Below are 18534 nucleotides of genomic sequence, written 5' to 3' on the forward strand. Positions count from 1 at the left end.
AGTCTTCCAAAATGGAGGTGTTGGTGTCTCCATTGTACAGATTGGGAACTGAGAGTCACACGGCATGTTACAATTAGGGAATGTTAGAGTTTTTAAGAAAAATTGTACCAACATTTGTTAAAAAACAAGAAGGAAGACTTTATTCAAGAGAAATGACTTTGGTTGGGGTGTAGCTCACTGGCAGAGCAAGCATGAGGTCCTGAGTTCAATTCCAGCACCACCACTCAAAATGGCCTAAGGATGATCGCAATGAGGATTTTGCATAGGGGAGAAAGAGGACGTGTGCTTAGCTCCTAATGCAGCTAGGAATGGGATGTAGTTAGTGGGTGAAAAATGACTGACTAATACGCACTGCAACAACATTCTTCCAGAAAATCTGGAAAATCTGTCCTTTTTTCCTGACGTTATAAAGTCATCCTTTTATGCTTTATTTTAAATATTTGACATTTTGCATGAACTTTATTTTTGTGCATGATCTAAAGTAGGGAACCAATCCTATCTTTTTCCATATAGAGAGCCAGTTCTCCCATAGTCTGCCATTTCCTTGCTGTTTTGTTCTTCTCTCACTTTTGGTCCCAGATACCTAGGGATCTGTTTCTAGGCTCTGTGGTCTGTTCTAATGGCCTTGTATTCCATTCTAGTTGACTATCTATCCCTGAAGGAATACATGCCTGAGGGTTTGTTGTTGTTTGTTTTTTTAAATGGGCATAATCTACATCTTCAAAATGCCACAACTTGCCACCAGGTGCAGTGGCTCAAGCGTATAATCTAGCTACTTGGGAGGCTGAGACCAGGAAGATTGAGATTTGAGGCAAGCCCAGGCAAAAGAAGTTCACGAGACCCCATCTCACATGGCTGGACACAGTGTTTCATGCCTGTCATCCCAGCTATGCAGGGAAGCACAAATAGGAGAATCGCAGTCCAGGTCAGTTCTGGCATAAAGTGAGACTATTTCAAAAACAACCAACACAAAAAGAGCCTAAAAAACAAAAAAAACCAAAAACCAAAAAATGTCACTTCCACCTTTTCTCAGTTAACCACCTAGGGAACTGCCAAGCTGCTTTCTATTAGGAAAGATCAGATCACATTTTCTAGTGATTTATATACATGGAACTTCATGGCTTTGCTATGGTTTGAGGTCCCCACCCCCATTCAGATGTTGAAATTCTAACCCTCAATGTGATGGGGTCTTTCAGAGGTCTTGAAGGTGGATCCTTCCTGAATGGGCTTGGTGCCCTCATAACCAAAGCCCCAAAGAGCTAGTTCTTCCCCTTCTACCATGTGAGGACACAGTGAGAAAGCATCATTTATGAACCAAATCTGCTGGCACCTTGGTCTTGGACTTCATAGACTACAGAACTGTGAGGAATCAATTGATTCCAAGCTACCTCGCCCTCAGTATTTTGTTATAGTGGCCCAAATGTATGTATATAGTTACATGTCTGATTTCTTTTGTTCAGTCCAATGTTTCTGAGGTTCATCCATGTTGATGGGTGAATCCATAACTCACTCCTTTTATTGCTAAGTAGAATTCCGTGATACGACAACAGCACAGTTTGTTTTACCCACTCACCCTATTGATGGTTTGGGTTGGGTCCAGGTTTTGGTTATTCCAAATAAAGCTGCTGTGATCATGTATAAGTCTTTGTGTGGACATATGCTTTCATTTATCCTATATGAATGCCTGAGCTGAGTTTCATGGTAAATTATACTGGGCTCCTACCAAACTGTTTTCCAAAATGTTTATGCCATTTTATATTCTTACTAGCAATCTTCTGGGTGCTAATAATAATTTGAATCCATACTTCACATTATTTCCCCACTTTTAATTTTTTTTTTGTGGTACTGGAGTTTGAACTTAGGGCTTCGCACTTGCTAGGCAGGTGCTCTAACCACTTGCGCCATCCCTCTACCCCTTGCTCACTTTTAAAACTTGAATTTGTCTTCTTGTTGAATTACAAATTCTTTATACATTCAAGATACAAACATTTTAACAGATACACACATAAATGTTTTCTCTAAATTTGTGGGGTTTTCTTTCTTTTTCACTGCAGGGGTTTGAATAGAACACTAGGCACGTGTTCTACCACTGCACTACATCCCCAGCCCTTGATTTTTGAGACAGGATCTTGCTATATAGCCTAGGTTGGCTTCTAATTGTGAGTGCTTCCACCTCCTGAGTGCAGGGATTACGGAGGTATGCCACCATTCCCGGCTTGACCTTTTATAATTTTGCACTTGCCTGATTTGACTTCAGCTCCCATCATAGCCCTCTTGACGACCTCATGCTCCCTCTAAAACCCATTACCTTTGTGCCAATCTTGGATGAAGCTCAGCTCTTTTCCATCTTGCCAGTAGTTACCAAGTAAGATCATCTTCATATGTTTAGTTAATGTCCACTTTGTGCATTTCTGACAAAGCCTGCTTTCCCTGTAGGTTCCCACTGATGCACGGATGACACGCACAGGAATTTCAGGTGCTCAGGGTTCTTGAGCCTGCTCTGAGAATGAAAGCACAGACAGACTCCAGCAGCAGAGGTCAGAAAGATTTTATTTGTAGAGAATTTAGTTGGAGAAAACAGAAGAGAAAGACTGCATATTGGGGAAACCAGAAACCGGTGATCCCAGTGGGTTGGGGTGGGGAGTGGGGTTTTATAGCCTTTTTGCATTGCCTGATGGTGGAGATGCCTTTCAGATGCAAACAGGCATTTCCTAGGGAGGAGAAGTGTCTCCTTGTTCTCCCAAGGTCTGTCCTTCAAGTCCCCCCTCTCAGTGACCGCCCTAACTGCTGTTAGGAATAGGGACAACGAAGTCTGTTCAGTAACTGCTTCCTGCTGACAGGGGGTGATGAAGGGGCCCGCAGTGTCAGGGCTGACCACGAGAGGGGTTGTCAAGGGGACCACGGTAGTAGGTCGTTTTCATCTCCACCAGAGGCATTTGTAGTTTGATGGATTCTAAGTGAGAAAAAACAAACGACAAGTAAGTTTAAAATGCAGGGCCCAAACACAAGCAAGAGAATAATGGCAACTATAGGCCCCGGAAAGGATAGAACCAAGTCCTGGAGGGAAGCCAGGATTTTATTTGGTCCCACACCTGTGTAGAAACCTGGGTTTCAAGAGATTGCTCCCAGAGCCATTTAGCCTGTTGGAGAATGTGATCTGCACGTTCCTCTACAATACCTGAAGTGTTTATATGTGTGCAACAGGAGGTATTGGCAATGGCACATACCCCTCCTTGTTTAGCCAAAAGAAAATCTAGGGCCAGGCGGTGGTCCATAACCATACAGGAAAGGGACGACAAAGATCTTTGCATGCCCTTAATGGCAAGCCCTACCTGGTCTGAGGTGTCCTCTGCCACTTTGGTTAGGTTTTTTGCAGTTACATGATTGGCAATCACCCCATATCTGATTCCAGCTAGGGCTGCAACTAATGCTGTTCTCCCTAAAACTATTAAAGTGACCTCTCTTTTATCGCTATGGGATGCTGTTCCTGTTCGTAGTTAGCATTCCCCTTTCCTTCCAAGATGGCTGCATGAGCATGCGGGATCAGGAAGGCATACTTAGAATCTGTATAGATGTTTACTCTGTTCTTTTGATAGTCTTAGGGCTTCTGTTAGGGCCACTAATTCTGCCAATTGAGCACTTGTATTAGGAGGAAGAGGACCTGATTTGAGGGTGCCAAATTCTGTCACAACTGTGAACCCTGCATACCTGACACCATTTTTGACAAAGGAACTGCCATCAGTGTATAATTCTAGATCTGAGGTTTTTAAGGGTCAATCAGTTAAGTCAGGTCCGGCAGCATAATTTTCCATAAGTACCTCCTCACGTGAGTGTTCAGGATTTCCCTCTGCCTCTAGTAGAAGGGATGCAGGATTTAGGCTCTGACAGATCCTTAAAGTTATTTCTGTCCCTCCCAGAAGCTGGTCCTGGTATTTAAGTAGACAGCTGTCAGATAGCTGAAATTCTCCTTTTGAGTTTAAAATTCCCCCTAGGTCGTGTGGGGTATAAACCGTTAGGGGGTGGTTTAGGATAAGTTTCTGAGCTTCAGGCACTAGAAGACTTACTGCAGCCATTGCTCTGAGGCATCCTGGACTTCCATTGGCTACCTGATCTAACTCTTTGCTCAAGTAGCCTACTGGCTGGGGAGTGATGCCCCGGAGCTGAGTCACCACTCCCAAGGCCAGTCCTCCCTTTTCATAGACATGTATTTGAAACTTGTCTTGTACTGGGAGACCCAGGGCTGGAGCTGTCATAAGAGCCTTTTTTAACTGGTGACTTGTCATCACATTCAATAAAGGGCTGGGGATCCTTCTGTGCTTCCTTAAGGATTTGATATAAGATCCTGGCTAGATCTGCATATCCCAGGATCCAAATTCTACTGTATCTTGTGACCCCCAAAAAGGCCCTCAATTGCTTTAGAGTTTTAGGTAGAGGAAACATCAGGATTGGATGGATTCTATCTTCTCCTAGAGACCTCATTTCTTTCTCCAGGATAAGACCTAAATATGTAACCCTAGACTGACACAATTGGGCTTTTTCTTTAGAGATTTTATATCCTCTGTCTGCTAAAAAGTTTAGTAAGGACTCAGTGGCTCGTGAAATGACAGGCTCATTTGGTTCACAGAGCAGGAGGTCATGTACATATTGTAGCAGAGTAGCTTGTGGATATTGCCACTCTGCCAAGTCTTAGGTTAGAGCTAACCCAAAGAGGTAGGGGCTGTCTCTGAATCCCTGGGAGACCACAGTCCAAGTGACCTGTCCAGACTTTCTTGTGGGGTCCTCAAAGGCAAAGATAGGTTGACTTTTAAGGTGTAAGGAAATGTAAAAGAAGGCATCCTTTAAATCCAGGACAGAATAGTAAGCAGTACCTGGAGGTATTTGGGCTAAAAGCTTATAGGGATTTGGAACTACAGGGTGGAGAGGCACTACTGCTTCATGGACCAGGCGGAGATCCTGGACTAGCCTCCATTGTTAGGTCCCTTCCTGACACCGAGAATAGGAGTATTATATGGGCTGGAGCATTCTATTAGCAGTCCCTGTCTCTTTAAGTCTTTGATTATGGGAATTAGCCCCTCCTTAACATCTGGCTTTAAAGGATATTGTTTTTGATGGGGAAACCAGGAGGGGTCCTTGAGATGAATGAGGGCTGGGACAGCTGTTCATGCCCATCCCACAGTGTGCCCATCCATCCACACTGTGGGGTCTACTTGTTCCTCTATTAGGGGCAAGCAAAAGTACTCTCCTGAGGGTAAAAGGAGCTGTACCCCCAATTTAGATAGAATGTCTCACCCTAGCAGAGGAGTAGGGGCTTCTGGGACAATTAAAAAGGAGTGACAGAAATGGAAATCTCCCCAGGAGCAGGCTAAAGGCTGAGTGAAATAACGCTCTGGAGGCTGGCCTGATATGCCTCGAACAGTAATTTTCTTGCAGGACCTGGGTCCGGGAGAGAAAGGAATAGCTGAGATGCTGGCTCCAGTATTGATAAGGAGGCTGACCTTGTGCTTAACCCAGGGTCCCCTGCTTTTATGGTGGTTACAGAGCCTGGATGAGAGGCCCAGGGACCAGTCATTGGGTGGGAGGCTCTGGCCTGGGTTCCCCTGGGAACCAGGGACAGTGTGCCTTCCAATGTTTTCCCTGACAAATGAGGCAGGGTCCCAGAGGTGGCTTTCTCCGGGGGCACTCCCTCCTAAAATGGCCTGCCTGTCCACATTGAAAGCATGTCCTGGGGTTTGGACTTTGTCCCAGGGGAGCCTCCCTGAGCGCTGTGATCAGAGCCTCCTGCCGATTATCCTTTCTCTTCCTTTTCCAGGTCCTTCCTTTCTTTTTCTAAGTCCCTGTTATAGTATGCAGACATGGCTACATGGACCAATTGGTCCAGATCTCTGTTCTCTTCAGCCACCAGTTTCTGAAGCTTTTTATGAATATCTGGTGCTGACTGTGTTAGAAATTTATCTTTTAGGATGATTTCCTCTTCCTGTGACTCCGGTACAACGTTGGTATGCTCTTGTAAAGCATCCTTAAGTCTCTGTAGGAAAACTACTGGAGTTTCCAAGGGTCCTTGCTGTACAGCCATGACTTGGGAGTAATTAAGAAGTTTTACCTTGGCTCTCCTTAGACCCTCAAGAATGCAGTGGATGAAATGGTTACGACTCCATTCACCCTTGTCATTTTCAGGGTCCCACTTAGGGTCATACCTAGGTACTGCCTGACCTCCTGTTGGAATTGGAAATTGAGGTTCCCTTTTAGGTATCCAGTGTCTTTGTCTTTCTTCTCCCTCCCCCTCCTCCTCCGGTGAGAGACAGGGCTTTAGGGCCACTTTTATCTAAGTGATAATTGTCTCCAGCTGTGACTGCCTGATCTCGAACCCACTGTTTCTCAGAGAAGTGAGGGTCTGAGATAGCAACAGCATTACATCTTTCCAGCTCAGTTCAAAGTTTTGGCTGACTTCTCTAAATGGATTTTCTGTGTAATTTCCTAAATCCTTTTTTATTTCTTTAAGTTCACTCACTCTAAAAGGAACGTGAGCTCTGTCTCCTCCAGAAATTAACTGGAGGGGGTACAGTCCTGTGGGAGAACGTCTAGTGTGTGAGGTGGCTGGGTAAGGGGGAAGAGGGGGAGCTGATGGGTTTTTTGGCTCAAGGGAGTTTGGGGTTTTTTTTTGCAAAGGGTTACCATGGTCTGGGTATCTAACCTGCATTTGTTTAGCCATTCTGGGTGGTCTCTTAGGAAAAAGAACAGTTGAACATATGGAACTTCTGTCCACTTTCCCTCCTTTTTACAGAATGTATCTAATTGAAGAATGATATTATAATTAATGCTCCCTCTTTCTGGCCATTTTTCCTCATCTCCCAGAGGATGCTGTAGCCAAGCCTGGGTGCAGTAAAACTTGAGTCGCTTTTGCTGAAGACTTTCTGGATCAAGATCTTTCCAAAGTTTTAATAAGCAGGCAAGGAGAGATCCTTCCTGGATCCTTGAGGCTTGATTCCCCATCTAAAAAAGGGAAACAAGGGAAAATTGGTCACCTTAACAGAGGTTTCTCCTTTTATCTAGGCGTCCCCAGATGAGGAGAAACTCTAGTGGGAGAGGGCGTCCCGCTCTCCCTTGCTCCTGCCACTGCCAATTGTGGGTAAAGCTGTGGAGGATTTACAGATATCTCAGTTGCACCCACCCCCCTGAGTGGGTGACCAATCTCTCATCTATTTTGACTTTCCTATTTGCCCTGCGACCCAAGTAGGCCTGGTTCTCCTCTACCAGCTGAACGCTTGTAATTAAAAAGTAAATAAATAAATAACTCTATCAGAGTAACCAAGAGGGCTTGCATGGCCAGAAGGGGGACCCCTTTAGAGGCATGGATGGGGACTTCTGATGAAGTAGACTTTTGTCCACCTATATCTATATCCTGTGAGGCATATATGCTTTTTATGAAAAGAGAGAGAGCGAGAGCATCTGGAGGCTTTTGCTCCAGTAAGGGGCAAAAACGGAGACCTGAGGTTTTTGCCTTTTAACTTTTTTTTTTTTCTTTCCCTGAGGGCAGGCTGCGGAACCTGTTTAACCAGTTAACCTGATTCTTGACAAAGACAGTTAAACCTAAATTAGAGACTAACACTTTCTGGTGCCTGTAGGGATTCTTCCCAAACTCCCTGAAGAAAGAAGCTCACTGTTGTTTAGAGCAAAGTGGGGAGGAGGACACTCATCCTGAACTGCCTGGGAAAGGGGAAGGAGAGGCTGAGGGTTGGGGGAAAAGAGAGTTTCCAGGCTCAACACATGAGGGATTATTGATCATCTCTGCTGTCCAGGTCGATCCTGTCCAAGGGCAGTACTGGAGCACTGGAAGCAAGGGGTGACCTCCACTCTCAGGCCACGGAAACCATGAAGAAAGCATGAGAGATTTGATTGTCTGTTTGCCACAGACATGGCTGGAGGGGCCCGAGACTTAGCCGCCTTTGGAGCCTCAGGGCAGGTCAGAAAGTTGTGTCTTCAGCCTTTGGGTGACACCAGGGAGTGCCCCAGCCAGAACACCTTTTGTGGCTTGAAGACAAACTTTCCTTTCCACCAGCTGTTTTCGGACCTTCCCTTAAGTTAGTCAGATCTTGAAAGAGAGTTAGCATTTAAGGAGAGGAAAAAAGAAAAAGCCTCGATGCACTGAAGTCAGGTTCCGCCCATGTAGCATTGGCAGTATGGCATAATCCCCCACCTGGTGTCCGAGTTTCCTCAGATTGCCTGCCGTACAGCTGTAGTGGGTTTGGAGCTTTTCCTCAGTCTCCCAAGGAAGAAACCCCTCCTTAACAAGACACAGAGAGAGGGAGAAAAGGTCGACCTGAGAGTTCCACCATAGTTAGGCCGTGGTAGGGGGTGTCTCCTAGAAAATAGACTCCACCGGAGTGCTGGATGCTCACGGTCACATTCCTAGGCAGTCTTTCCCAGTTTGGCACAACCTATACCAACCTCAGGTGACAGCTGGTCCCTTCATGGTTGCCAAATATGATGCACGGATGACACGCGCAGGAATTTCAGGTGCTCAGGGTTCTTGAGCCTGCTCTGAGAATGAAAGCACAGACAGACTCCAGCAGCAAGGTCGGAAAGATTTTATTTGCAGAGAATTTAGTTGGAGAAAAGAGAAGAGAAAGACTGCATATTGGGGAATGCAGGGGGACCCGGAAACCAGTGATCCTGTGGGTTGGGGTGGGGAGTGGAGTTTCATAGCCTTTTTGCATTGCCTGGTGGTGGAGATGCCTTTCAGAAGCAAACAGGCATTTCCTAGGGTGGAGAAGTGTCTCCTTGACCTCCCGCAGTCTGTCCTTCAATGGGTCATTAGTTACTTTTGCTGATGACTCCACACCTGCATCTCCAGCCCACCCATCCAACCACTTCTGGAGATTTGGACTCAGCAAGAGTCAAAGGAAAACCCTAACTCATTACATCCCTCCCCAAGATACTGCTCTGTGCTAGGCACTGAGCTATCCTAGTTAGCCAGGGATTCAGCCTCCACATTCACCATGGGTCCCTTCTGTCCAGAGCAGTCTGGGTCACAGTGCATGCAGATTAGGCCCTGCTTTCCTCTGGCTTTCACATGCAGCTCCCACCCACTGTTCTGTCCTTGCCACTTCCACCTGATCTCTATTCAACCAGTCTCTTGTTCACTGAACAACCTGTACAGAGAATTCTAGAAATCAAGTTGGTTCACATCACTTCCTGGCTTTAAAATCCTTTTGTGGCTTCCCATTGCTGTTAGGATCAACCCAAGCCCCTAAGCTGGCTCCTGGCCCTCCAAGGCGGCTTCCACTTCATTTCACCTCAGTTTCCCCCATGTGCTTCCCACCCTTCTGTCCCCAGGCAACAAACTTCTTTCAGTTCTTTCCATAATGTACAGGCCCTCTGTTCCTCCTCTCCTGGCCCCAAGCAGGAAGCTAGGCAGGTAGATCCCGGCTGTTGAATATTTAGGAATAAGGCAGGCCACACTGAAGACTTGCTTTATTGCATAGCCCAGGAGCATGCACTCTGTCCTCTGATTTGGGCAGAAAAGTGGTGGTCAAAGTGCTATGTGAGCAAGCACTGGTCTTCCTCCTTCTAGTGGGTCCAGTTCTGGCCAAATCTGGGACTGTTATCAGAGGCCCAGATTTTCCTCCATGTCTCAGGAAAGTGTGATCCTCAATGTCCATGTCCCAGAAGTGCAACTTTGAGGGCATCAAGTTGTCAGCTGTTCCCCAGATCCACAGATGAAAAAATGGAAACCAGGTGGGCAGGGAGTGGCAGCCAGAAAACTTGGTAGAGACTGGAGTTTGGCTACCAAATCATAATCTTGCATCATCATTATTTATTTATTAAACAAGAACCAGGTTTTCAGTACAAGTCATGCTTACCATACTACACCCCACAGGAAGGCTGAGAGTTCAGGGAAGGGAGTGGGGGTATCCATGGGAGGCCTCAACCTGAGCTCTAAGCAACTGGCAGGACCAGAGCCACAGAGTCTGAGTGAGATGCAACATGGTCCACTGCAGCTCAAAAAACGTTGCCTGCTACAAAGGAAGGAATGCCAAATAAATAGTCAATAAATAAGCAAGGCTGGCTTTTCTTCCCATGAAGAGGCAATGTGGATGGGCTGCTGGCCAAGAACCAGGGAAGGTGGATGAGCTCTGAACTAACTAGCTCTGGAAGCTCGGGCAAGAGTGCCAGGTCCCCACTTACTCTCCTGGAGAAGAAGAGCACAGAGCTCAGGCTCCCCCTTGTCTTCTGTGTATGATCTGTGCTTCTCTGTCTCTCATCATCCCCAACACAAAGCTGGGTGCACTTGAGGGGCAGAGGCCTGGCTAGTGCCAGTCTCAGAAGCCAGGGGAGGCCAATGCAACTCAAACATCACCTTCCCTGTCTCTCCTAATCCCAACTCTGGGTCGCTGAGATGCTGCTGTGAGTAGCCCTGGGATCTGCCCCACTGCAGCCTAATGAAGAGTGCAGGCTTCCCAAGGCAGGGGCTGTGCTCAGACTGATAGGCTCTGGGGAGGGGGTGAGAGTTTATCTACAGAGTGGAGGCCCAGGTACGGAGGAAGGGGGAAAAGAACATCTAAGCAAGCATCAAGTGACTTTGCTACAACAAAGGATACTGAACATCTAGGTTTCAATCTTGACCCAGAGCACTCTGTCAAGTTTTTGGCATGAATGTTTCTCATTATTTCAATATTTTCAGAAATTTCACATCTAGTAGTATAGGAAGATTAAGGAATAATGCTTGGTCACAGTTGGAAAAGGCCCCGAGAGGCCCCTGCATCTCACAGCAGGATGGGGACAGAGCTCAAAACTGGCCTGACACAGCCTGGAACTCAGTGCATCCTGGACTGGTTCTCCTTCTCCAAAAGATGCCTGTCTTTTCTGGGACTACCACGAGTCCTGGCTTCTGCCACACGTTCAAAGACAGATCGCACAGTACCAGTTCCTCGGCCAGGATCTGCTTGAGAGAGAGACAGAAAACTCCAGAGAAGTGAGACTTTACAGGCAGGATATTCCCTTTTCCAGCCTAACTTTGAGCTCAGAGCTTTTCTCACTGGCTGGGAAGATGGGGTATCCTCCAACCAGGAGGGTCCTGGAGGCGTGGATCTCAAGGTGCTGGCAGGAGAGAGTTCAGAGGGCCCAGAAAAGCTGTGTCAGGCAGGTGGGGATAAAAGGTCATCAGGGATGTTAAGCCAAGACCATCAGAGAACAGGACACCTGAAAAGCACATCACATTAAGGGTCACTACCTTGCCATGGAGACCCCATTCTCCCCTACTCTCTGAGAACCTTCTTGGCCTTGCCACCCTCATGTCTTTTCCAGGCTGGGATCTCACTACCCTTGGACCTTAGCCATACCCAATTTGGAACAGATTCTGTTTCAATTGCTACCACTTAGCCTGGCAATCCTACAGCCAGGACAGGGATTAGAAGAGCCAGTCTTTATCTCTCCTGGTGGCTGGTACAATGCAGGCAGGGAGCTGGTACTCAGCCTTTTTTACCCTTTGCTAAACAAATGAATTCCTGAATCCAAAGGAAAACTCTTCCTCAGCCCTGTCTTTCCTTTCCTCTCCATACACAGGGCCCCTGGCTCCCATACCTGTCACCCTCCTTGTACCTGGGGCCAGAAGCCGGATGGTCACTCCCACAGGAAGCGCACATACCAGATGGTCTCATTCTTCAGCTGGGGTCCAAACAGGGGGTTCAGCTGGGCCAGGATGGCTATGAGCCAGCTGCCAGGGACAGAAGAGTGAGGCGGGCTAGATGCCCAAGGGACCCATCCCACATGCTAAGGGAGGCCTTGCTCATTCTTCTCTCCTATGGAACATGCAGCAAACCCAGAGGGCCTGTGTCCTTAGGAATGAAGGGTCCCAGGGAACCACCCACATGCTAGCAGGCATAGGGCACTGGTTTGGAGTTTGTGGATTTTGTTTTTCCCCTGCAGTACTGGGGATTGAACTCAGGGCCTTCACCTTGAGCCACTCCACTAGCCCTTCTTTTTGTGTGATGGATTTTTTTGAGATAGGGTCTCACAAACTATTTGCTCGGTGCTGGCTTTGAACCTCAATCTTTCTGATCTCTGCCTCCTGAATAGCTAGGATTACAGGCGTGAGCCACCAATGCCCAGCACAGGAGTTTATGGATTTTGATTTTATTTTCTGTAGATCTGTAAAGTCCCTGTTTTGGGGCTGAATTAGGGAAGAGGTGAGGCAGCTTCCAGGTGTCTTTGTGAGCCACTCCCAATCTGCACACACAATGGACATAGCAGCGCTGGCCTGGGAGGAGGTGTGCCAGAATCACCATTTTTGGGGTGTGCTGTGCTGGGGAAGGAAGCCAAGGTCTCACTATGCTAGGTAAATGCTATACTACTGAGCGACACCCCAACCCAGAATCACTTTCTTGTAGGAGGAGTTGGGGAGCAGAAAGCCTGGTGCCCAGCTGTAGCTGAGTCACCTGTCCTTTAGGCCCCTGAGCTATGCGGGGATCTGACCATGCCCAATCTGCAGCTGTGTGTTTGGGTGACGTCCGGCCCATCCTTCATGAGAAACCCCACTTTGTTTGCCCAGAGTGGGAGGCCACGGAGACTCTGAAAGTGCCTCACACGCTCATGTTAACAGTGCTGTCTGCTTGTACAGGAAGGATCTATCTTCTCACCCCTAAATCCCCAGTGCAGCCCGGGAGCGCACCATCGGAAAGCTTATCACTATATAGTATTATTGTAAGTATAATTTCTAGGTGTGGCATTTTCTCAAAATGATCCCATCTTTCTGTGTGTATATATCTAATCTGTGACCTGTTTTCTGTTTCCTATGGACCGATTCAGTATTTGTAATTATTGCACATCTTCTATATACTGTCTCCCCATCCTCCTTGCCACCATCCTTTATATCCTGGTCTCTGAGCCAACAAATCCAAGATCCTCTGAGGCCCTTGCCGGGGCAGATGAACATTTTGCCAAGCCCTAGCCCTAAAGGACTAAGAAAGCATAAAAGAAGGGCCTTAGAGATGCTCCGTCCAGGGAGAATTCTGAAAAAAAACATGTGATCCATGTATTTAGGTAAACATTTAAGACTCAACATTATTAATTTCTTTTCTTTTCTGGTCTTACTGAAGTTTGAATTCAGGGCCTCACACTTGTCAACATTATTATTTTCTTTTTGTGGTACTGGGGCTTGAATTCAGGTCCTACATCTTGAGCCACCCCAACAGCCCATTTTTGTGATTTTTTTTTTTTTTCAAGATAGGGTCTCACTAACTGTTTGCCTGGGCTGGCTTCGAACCACAATCCTCCTGATCTCTGCCTCCTGAGCAGCTAGGATTACAGGCTTAAACCACTGGTGCCCAGCAATCAGCATTACTTTTAACAAAAAAATTTTTTGTGTGTGTGTGAGTAAGAGATAGGAAATATTAACCATTACATAAGGTAAAGTAAGAGAATTAACTAATAGGACTAAACAGTTCATGACCTAATCAGATGAAACAGGTTTTAACTACAATAACATACAACAAATCTGAGATCAATCAAATTTTTTAAATGTCAGTTTTGTCCTATATATTTTGAAAAAATTGACAGACCTGGAAAATACAGCATTTGCTTATTTATTTTATTTATTTATTTCGGTGCAGAGAATTGACCCCAGGGTCTCACACATGCTTTACCACTGAGTTTCACCCCTAGCCCTGGTGGCTTTTTATTAAAGAATCTGTTACCTGTGGAAGAATCAGTATCTCCTCACTTCACCTGTCTTGTTTGGATTATTCTGAATTTCGAACACCCAACTATGCCAAGCTTAACCCATAAAAGTAACATATAAGGCACAGGAAGATGGAAACCCTACGAGCTTCATGAGGCTTGCTTAACTATGAGAAGAGGTTAGAACTTAAACTTATCCCTTGTTTGAGCAGCCAAGATGATTTAAACAAGGAGCAAGGAAATGCAGTAGGATTGGGCTAGATGGAGTTAGTGGTGGGGAGACTTTCTGCTTTTATAAAGATGGATGGGCTAATAAGAATGGCATAGGCTTTGAGAGTCAGGGGTTGATTCTCTGATATTGTCCAGGTCCTTGCATCCCTTTGAACATTGTATCCCCTGGGTACCTTTCCCAAGTTTGAAGAAGTTGCTCTTGCCTAATGGTTCTACTCTGGCTATATTCCAGTCACCTGGGGACCTTATCAAAAATATGATTCCCAGGCGCCGACATTAGGGCTATGCTCTACTGGGTTTAGGGAGGAGTCCTAAAGCTGTCTCTGAACCATTGACTAGGCAGTGTTCATGCCGAGTCAGACAAAGACACCACTGAGTTGTCCCAGTGCATTCATTTGACAGGTGAGAAAACTCAGCCCATGGGTATGAAAAAGCTCATGTAGCTGACACTTGGATGGCAAAGCCAGGACCAGAGCCAGAGTTCATGACTGTCTCCCCTGCCCTCCCCCCTTAGCCCTCTCCCCCATAAACAGCCTCCACTCCTGTGCATTATAGATTCAGCCTGAAGGAGAGTCAAGCAGACCAGGGCAAGGCAGAGGCAGGGAGGACAAAACTGGGAAGAGCAGTACTTACAAGAGGTAGCAGCAGACAGCAGTGGCCACCAGCATGGTAATGATCACTCTGCAACAGAAGAGGACACGGGTCAGGACAGTGGAACCAGCATGCTCAGAAAGCTTGGTTCTGGCCAGGGCCAGAAAAAGAGCTCCTGGTGTGGCTCTATTCCCACTGGCCTTCCTGATTTGCTGGACACAGTAGGCTAAGGTCTACTCGGGTTAAGAATTGAAAGACGGAGAATAAGAACTTTAAGGGTTGCCTCGTGTAGGCTAACTTTGCTCACATCCAGGCTACATTTTGAATCCTTCCCTTCATCTCCAACATTTCTCCATCTTAATGCAGACATATTAGGGAAAAGGCTCTGCCCAAGCTGCATTTGAGGCAGTCTACCATGAAGTGGCTCAGAATTCAAATTCACTGGGCAAAGGGGAAAAAGAAACAATACACCAGAAGACAGAGAAAGAAGTAAGGAGACTATGAACCATTTCTGGAGGCTGAGTGTTATGTAGAGAACAGTTATTTTATGCCCACTCAGAGACAACCAAAGACAGAAGCTTACAATGCAATAGGAGAGACACCAGTTAGACTGAAGAAAGAACTCACCAAGAGTTGCAAGATCGGTGATACTAAAATGGTTTACAAAGTGAAGTTTTGTGACCTGGGTGTCCTGCGGATTTTTAAGAACAAAGGCAACATCCACCCGTCCAAGCCTCCAGCCAAAGCTAAACCTAATCAAAGCAAGACCTACAACCTTTCACTTAAAGCAATTCAAGTTGGTGCTGGAAAGATTAACACTTGACCCCTCTTTTCAACATTACTAAGCAGCTTAAACCAGTCCTGGGTAGACAGCGCTGAGTAAAACAATGAACTTGTGGGCAAAAGGAGGACATTTTACAACTGTGGATAAGATGAAACAGAAAGTGATGAATGGTACAGAAATCTACTAGGCAACCTTGCAAAAATGACACCAGCTGAAATTATCCAGTACACAAAATGTGCCTGGCACTTGCAAGTATTTCAAGTGCAGTATTTCGGGTAATCCTCACGGCAAGTTATAAGGCAGGGTCGTCATCGTCCCCATTTTACCTGTAAAAAACAGGCCTGACATTTGTTCAGTCACACAGCTGGCAAGGACTGAAGAAACTGCGTCAGCGCCCATCCGTGCCCTTTGCCGGCTGCAGCAGGGGCTGACACTTAACCACCTACGACGTCACCTGTCTCTCACCTCTGTATCTGCCCTTTTGCCCCAGCCTCTTGCCTGTTCCCGAGCTGAACGCTGCCCAGGTGGAGAGACCACAGAGGGGGCGCCCCGGGTGTGGGCGCCGGTGCAGGGCAGCAAGCGGCCGCACGGAACACGACAGGTCCGCAGGGAACCAGGGCCTGTGCATCTTCCTTACCCGCGATTGGGTCCCTTTGGCACAAACCAGGGCCCGGCGATGCCGATGAGACCCCAGAACGTGGTGAAGATGATGACCGGGAGGGCAAAGGAGTGAGCGGTCATGGCAGTGCGCTGGATGCCCAGGCGGGATGAAGGGCGGAGCAGCAGATGCTACAGAAGCTGGTCCCAGCTGGACAGTGGAAGCGAGCATGCGCAACGGGTCGTGAGCGCCGGAGCGCTCGGCCAGGCCAATCTGCGCACGCGCGTCTCTTCACCCGCCCAGTGGGAACCCAGATGGCCCACCAAGATGTCACTCAGGAGTAAGGGCGGGCTTTCTGAGGAGTCCACCCCCTGATTGGCTGAGTCGGGCAGCGGACCGAAAGAAATGCGCTGTTGGAGGATTCGCTTATTATGAAGGTCCCAGGACTGGGTCTCCTTGGTAGGCATCGTCATCGCCTGTTGAACTCTCTTTTCTTACTCTCAAAGACCCCTGGAGCTCTGGGGCCCATCCCGAGGCCGTCTCCTGCCCCGTCACACGCTGCGCCACGCCGGCCAGAGAGCATGTCGCGTGTCCCGACAACCAAAGGGCTCCCCACTCCCAGGGGCGGCCGGAACACTGGGGCTGGGAGCGACCATGACGCTCTCGGGTTCACGTAGGGCCCCGGGCCGGAGCAGAAGACAGTTGGGGGAGGACTGAGATTTCGCCGGGTCTCGTGGGCTCGGTGGGTTGGGCTAAGTGTGTCCGAGTTGAAAGCAGGATTGGCGGTCCCAGGGCTGGCACTGCGGCGCCCTCTCCTGGCACCAAGCTGCACCAAACCCAGCAGGGACTTCAGGATTGGATCCCTGACTCCTCTCTTGCAAAAACAGCGGTGACAGATTGGTTAAATATAAAATGGGAATGGCAATTGGTTGCTGGAGGATTAATCGAAATAAGCATGTGAAAAGCACGGAGGGCAGTACAAGGCTCGAGAGTTTCTTCCATCAGGGTTGGAAGGAACCTCAGAACCTGGTTTCCTCTTTGGGCTTTTGGGTCTTACACATCCCTCTTTTGCGGATATCAGTGGGATCTATTAATCTCTATCTTCTATAGAGACCAGTGGCTCTAGGAGGCATCCCTAGCAGCAGATTCTGCCCCAAGCAACCAGCCACGTATATTCCTTGGCTTCAGTGGTTGCATAGCAAGGGGAATGAAGCAAGCCTCATGCCATGCAGAAGGTGCCTGTCTTTGTACTGTCATTGTATTGACCCCTGCCACACATGTGTGCTTATAGCTGGGAGTGCTCACGTCTATCGTCCCCATTCTCTAATTGAGACTTCCTTATTCATTCTTTCAACATTCATGCAAGTTGGAGATGGCAAGGGGTGGTTCACAAGAGCTATAAAATGTCACCCTAGCCTTCTAGCAGCTTCTATTTTTAGGACTCACATGGTAAAACCATAATCTGGTCAGATTGGTTTAAAAGCTTTGTGATCAATATAGTCAATGTTCATTGTGAGAATTCAGAGGATGGAGCAATTAGAGAAGTCTCCCTAGAGGAAGCGAGATTTAGCTGGATTGTAAAGAATGGCTAGGCTTCCCATCAAGAGTGTACACCATTGAGAACGTTGGTCCAGGATAGGGGTGCACTGGCATCCATGGGATGGAATGAAACAGGCTGGTCCTACAGCCATTCACAAAAATCACCACAAAGGCTCATCTTTGTAGCTCAAAAATACCTACTTCCCCGAATTTTGTTTGACACGAATATTTCTCTATAAAAATGATAAACATGTGGTGAGCTATATTTCCTTTTTTGCCTTGGCTTTGGCTGGAACCATAGGCAGTGCTCAGTTTAAATAGCAGCTCAATTTAAGTGCCTGAAACCTCTACTCTCTGTTCCTTTACTGGTCTACAGTGTTTCTTTCCTGTCCTCATCTGCATCTCCAACTCCTGCTATTCCTAGAACATGACTTAATGATGTGGTACCTTTGTGCTGGTGCTTCACTTCTAGGGGAAAACTGTTCACCTGATTAAACAGCCTCTCAAAATACAGTTCCACAGTACCACATATTTATTTCACAGAAAGGGATCTTAGATGCTAAGGCAATCCATTTGCTTTGCAGTTGATAAAAGTAAGGCCCGTCATGTTGAAGTAAACTAGCTAAGGCCGCACAGTTCATCCATAAGAGAACTAGAACCCGAGTCCAAGGCTTCTCTTTCCCAACCACGTCCACTAAAGCTTCCCCAGGAGCTCTTGTTGTCCCAGGCACTATTTTTGTGAGGCAGAGGCAATGTGATCAGACCCCTGATGTGTGGCTGTGGATCCCACTAGTTTGACATTGGCTCACACTGACCAGTTTCCACAGCATCGCCCAGGGAATGGGGTCCTGATGTTGGTGACATCATGTTTTTCCATAGATTTGGAGACCCATGAACTCCTAGAAAGGGCAGAAGCCGAAGGAGCACTGAGAAGTGTTCTTTAAAATGTCACCGACTGTGTTAGTTAATCACTGCCTCATGTTGGTGCATGCAGTTGATGAGAGAGTACTTCGCCCACATTTCAGGTTGCACTCATGTATAAATTTAGGTACATTCTCATCTCCCCAGTGCCAAAATAGTTTAGAATTTAATGTGTTGTATGGTTTTAAAGTTCTTT

At 47.1% G+C, this 18534-nt stretch overlaps 1 protein-coding gene across 4 annotated transcripts; it reads right to left on the reverse strand.

The window, feature by feature from the left end:
• Positions 1-8572: 8572 nt before the first annotated feature.
• Atp6v0e2 (ATPase H+ transporting V0 subunit e2) lies at positions 8573-16156 on the reverse strand. 4 transcript variants are annotated; one of them, XM_074060989.1, is made up of 4 exons: positions 15918-16156; positions 14539-14586; positions 11581-11713; positions 8573-10939 (listed from the first exon to the last, which is right to left on the reverse strand). In XM_074060989.1, exons 1-3 carry the CDS (start codon positions 16019-16021, stop codon positions 11620-11622), a joined length of 246 nt encoding a protein of 81 aa, XP_073917090.1. In that variant the 5' UTR covers positions 16022-16156; the 3' UTR covers positions 8573-10939; positions 11581-11619. The 4 variants fall into 4 exon arrangements, with proteins under 4 accessions (XP_073917090.1, XP_073917088.1, XP_073917082.1 ...); XM_074060987.1 differs by having other exon boundaries at positions 11599-11713; positions 15918-16155; XM_074060981.1 differs by having other exon boundaries at positions 8573-11199; positions 15918-16154.
• Positions 16157-18534: the final 2378 nt, after the last annotated feature.

Source organism: Castor canadensis, chromosome 2, assembly GCF_047511655.1.
Source record: "Castor canadensis chromosome 2, mCasCan1.hap1v2, whole genome shotgun sequence".
Lineage (NCBI taxonomy): Eukaryota > Metazoa > Chordata > Mammalia > Rodentia > Castoridae > Castor > Castor canadensis.

Coding starts and splice junctions, on each gene's coding strand:
- Atp6v0e2 (XM_074060989.1), bottom strand. CDS start 16,021: ATGACCGCTCACTCCTTTGCCCTCCCGGTCATCATCTTCACCACGTTC. Junction 14,587..15,917: donor CCAAAGGGACCCAATCGCGG/GTAAGGAAGATG, acceptor CTTCTGTTGCAG/AGTGATCATTACCATGCTGG. Junction 11,714..14,538: donor GCTGTCTGCTGCTACCTCTT/GTAAGTACTGCT, acceptor TGTCCCTGGCAG/CTGGCTCATAGCCATCCTGG.